Genomic DNA, 3,778 nt, shown 5'->3' on the forward strand with positions numbered 1-3,778 from the left:
CTATTAGTCTATATTTAACATACATACAACTATACAAGACCATTGTGTATATTTTTATTTCATTGAATAAGCTAATCAGCTAATCATGATCATAAACAAAAGTATAAAACATAATTTTAGCTATCCTGTTTTCAGACAGTAATTAGAAGATGGAAGGCAACAAATCAAGATTAAAATGACATAACTACATTTCTCATAGAGTATTATTGCAAACATTATGACAACTTTATTATTTAGCTATAGTAATGATAGAAGGCCATAGCATGCAGGAGGATATCTCACTCAAAAACAGACACACATTGATGTTCAACAGATATACATATAAAACCATATGTAAGAAACCATAGAAATCTTGTTTAGAGCTTTGATGGTCCTCTGGGATGATGAACAACGATACGATTGTATGCGTTTAGGGTGAGAAAATCATCAAGTACAGGCGCTGTACATTGACGAGCGAAGATCTTACATGCTTCCTTGTACATTCCTTTCTTGAACTTCTCTCGGCCCACTTCACGCTCAATCCTTGCCATTTCTTCTTCAACTACTTTCCCAAAAAGTTCCAGGTTGACCTTGACACCAAGCCCGTCTCCATCTAACTCAGCCCCATACTTCAACCACTGCCAGTTCTGGACTCGGCTGATTTCAGCAGTAGCGGCATCTTCCATGAGGTTATACAATGGGACTGATCCTGTCCCTGTCAGCCAGGCCGCGACATACTGGATTCCAACCCGTGTGTTTAGCCTTAGACCCTCAATGGTCCGAACCCCTCTAGGAATCTGCAAAAGGTCTTCTGTTGTCAAGCTTGCAGCATCTTCGCGTTTCATGGTTTTGATTAGGTTAGGGGAGTTGCCCATGTGGTTAGTGAACACTTCCATGATAGCTGGTATAAGACCTGGGTGGGCTGCCCATGTCCCATCATGCCCGGCCCGTACCTCTCTTAGTTTGTCTTTCTTTACTAGCTCGAGTGCTGCTTCATTTGCTTCTGGATCGTCTCTGATTGGAATCTGAGCAGCCTGTTCATAAACCATAATGTTAAAATTATGGTGATTATAATACTTAAAGAACAATTATATGAAAAGTTACATACCATCCCTCCCATGGCGTGCACGCCACGCCTGTGGCAGGTCCTAATGAGAAGATCAGAGTAGCTTCTCATGAAGTGTTGGCCCATACCAACTAGGACTCGGTCTGGTAACAAACGGTCAGGGTGAGCTTGGAATGTCTTGACATAGCTAAAAATATAGTCCCATCTTCCACAGTTCAAACCAACAGAATGGTCCCTTAATTCATACAAGATCTCATCCATCTGAAACACTGCTGGTAGTGTCTCAATTAGTACTGTTGCCCTGATACTTCCTTTCTCTATCCCCACCATTTTCTCAGCTCGTTCAAACACATTGTTCCATATCCTTGCTTCCCTGCTCAAATTCTTTCATTTAGAAAATTTCGGAAAACAATGCAAAAATAGCAATTCCTACACGTTTATCTATAAATGTCCAGACGGATTAATACACTATATTTATGAGCAACCCAAATGGGTTAAACGGGTCAAAAATAGTGAAATAACCTATTTTAGGTATTCTTAACTAATATACAAAATACACTTAAAAGTAGATTAAGTATAGCAAAAAATGATCCTGGTCAACTTGACCCGGCTCATTTTGACCTGTTACCCAACCTACCATGCCCACCCATTTTGTCACATCAACAAAACATAATAAGAGCAATTAGATTGACACAACTAGTGATCACATGTTACCTAGAATTCTCCATTTTGGGAAGATAGAAGAACGGGCCATATCCTTGGCCTTGTGTTTTGCGGAATGCTTCATAGTTGTGATAGAAATAAAACCCAAAATCAACTAGGCAACCGATAGCTGGTTCCCCATCGATAAAGATGTGAGACTCTGGTAGATGCCAACCCCTGGGACGAACGAAGAGCTTGGCGATTTGATCATTCAGCTTGTACATCTTGTTTCTAGCTTTGTCTTCGAAGCTAATTGTGCCATTAACCGCGTCCTTCAAGTTCACATGTCCCTTCATTAAGTTCTCCCATGTTGGTGATAGTGCATCCTCAAAATCAGCCTGTTTCATTCATGAACATGACAACATGTCATTATTTACTAAGTTGTACTTAAGAGTTAATATTAATGTAATTCAGATGAACGAGATTGTAAAATAAATCCTTTTGTTAGAAAGGTAATCATCATTTATTTACAATTAGTCAATCACGGGATTAGAACGCACAACTTATAAGGTCATCTTAAATCCTAACAAAACTGAAACCGCATACTGTATAACGACCTAACCTAGTAAATTTTCAGCCTAGGGACGTCCAAGGTGTTTTTATTGTGGGTTAAGTGTATTTTAGGACAACAATGTAGCAAAAACAGCGTGAATAATGAGTAATTGCCTATATAAGAAAACAATTGTGCTTTATAATTAGAAAATTCAGGGGTTAAACATAAATTCGTAAAACATGTTTCAAAAGAGCATTTTATTTGTGCTCTAAGAACATGCATTTTGGAAGAAGAGTATGTAAATATGCAAAGTTTATTTGGCTAATATTAAATTTTCCCTTCAATATATTTGTCCATACATTTTTGGTGTGATGGTTAAACAATTTCTATTTGTTAGACTTGGCCCATTGTCAAAGGCCACCCATGCCCTGCCACTGGCCCAATACCAGCAATATAATAATTTCAATCCGTATCACTTATTTCCTTCACAATTAATTTTTGGCCTAGGAACCCCGTTCTATATAATGACGAACTGGCTGGCTGGTTGAATTAATCCGTAAAACCTTTCCGGTTCGGTTAACATAAAAGTCGTGATGCTCTACGAAACGGTTATAATGACTTGTGTTAAAAGGTTCATGTTAGGCAGTCAAATCTTACCATAAATAGTTCTCTTATCTACTAGTAATAGTACATAAAAGTTAACTGTCTCTTGATATTCAAGGATGAGCATATTCATAGTCATAATTGATAAAATTAATCCTAATATATATAAATAACCCTCTAGCTAGGCTGGTGAGATTATTCTCCTATAGACTATAGCATAAATGTATAATCCACATATCTATTTACATGCAAGGCTCATGCAAAAAAATACTAGTAAAACAAATTAAAGTATATGACAAATTAAATCACTCACCATGAAAACCTTAGCTCCAGAATTAAGTGCATTAATGATCATCTTCCTCTCAACCGGACCCGTAATCTCGACCCGTCGATCAGCCACCGCAGCTGGCACCTCAGCACACACCCAATCCCCATCTCTTACATATTTCGTAGCCGGGTCAAAATCCGGTGTCACACCCGAATTATATCTCACCTTAGCCTCTTTTCTACACTCCATTGCATACTTAACATGGTTCCTGAACTCTCTTTGCAAACTAGCCACAAACAATAAAGCATCCTTTGTAAGTATCTTTGCATACTCTTCATCATATCTTCCCCTAATGTCCACTCCCTCGGGGACATCATAAAATCCGCCGCCCCGAATCTTATTCAGGGCGGTGGTGCCATAGTAACCCGTACTCAACGACATTTTTATAGTTTCTGTATCTAGAAAAGTTGAATTATGTTTTACAATAATGTATGCTTTGGTTAAGTTTATTATGGGAAAGTTTATAAAGAAAGTGTATGTAGGGGTGTATATGGCCATATGGGGATAAATATTAAAAATGGGCGGGTGGGGGCCCATGGGGGTGGCCTTATGTGCGTAAGATGATAAAATGTGACAATATTGTTGATAAGATTACGGAATGGGGTGA

At 38.4% G+C, this 3,778-nt stretch overlaps 1 protein-coding gene across 1 annotated transcript; it reads right to left on the reverse strand.

Annotated features, from left to right (window-relative positions):
• Window positions 1-215: 215 nt before the first annotated feature.
• LOC122580214 (malate synthase, glyoxysomal) lies at window positions 216-3,575 on the reverse strand. The gene is made up of 4 exons (XM_043752490.1): window positions 3,157-3,575; window positions 1,760-2,085; window positions 1,088-1,418; window positions 216-1,013 (listed from the first exon to the last, which is right to left on the reverse strand). The coding sequence occupies exons 1-4, from the start codon at window positions 3,550-3,552 to the stop codon at window positions 357-359; spliced, it is 1,710 nt and encodes a 569-aa protein (XP_043608425.1). The 5' UTR covers window positions 3,553-3,575; the 3' UTR covers window positions 216-356.
• Window positions 3,576-3,778: the final 203 nt, after the last annotated feature.

Source organism: Erigeron canadensis, chromosome 8 (genome assembly GCF_010389155.1).
Source record: "Erigeron canadensis isolate Cc75 chromosome 8, C_canadensis_v1, whole genome shotgun sequence".
Taxonomy (NCBI): Eukaryota; Viridiplantae; Streptophyta; class Magnoliopsida; order Asterales; family Asteraceae; genus Erigeron; species Erigeron canadensis.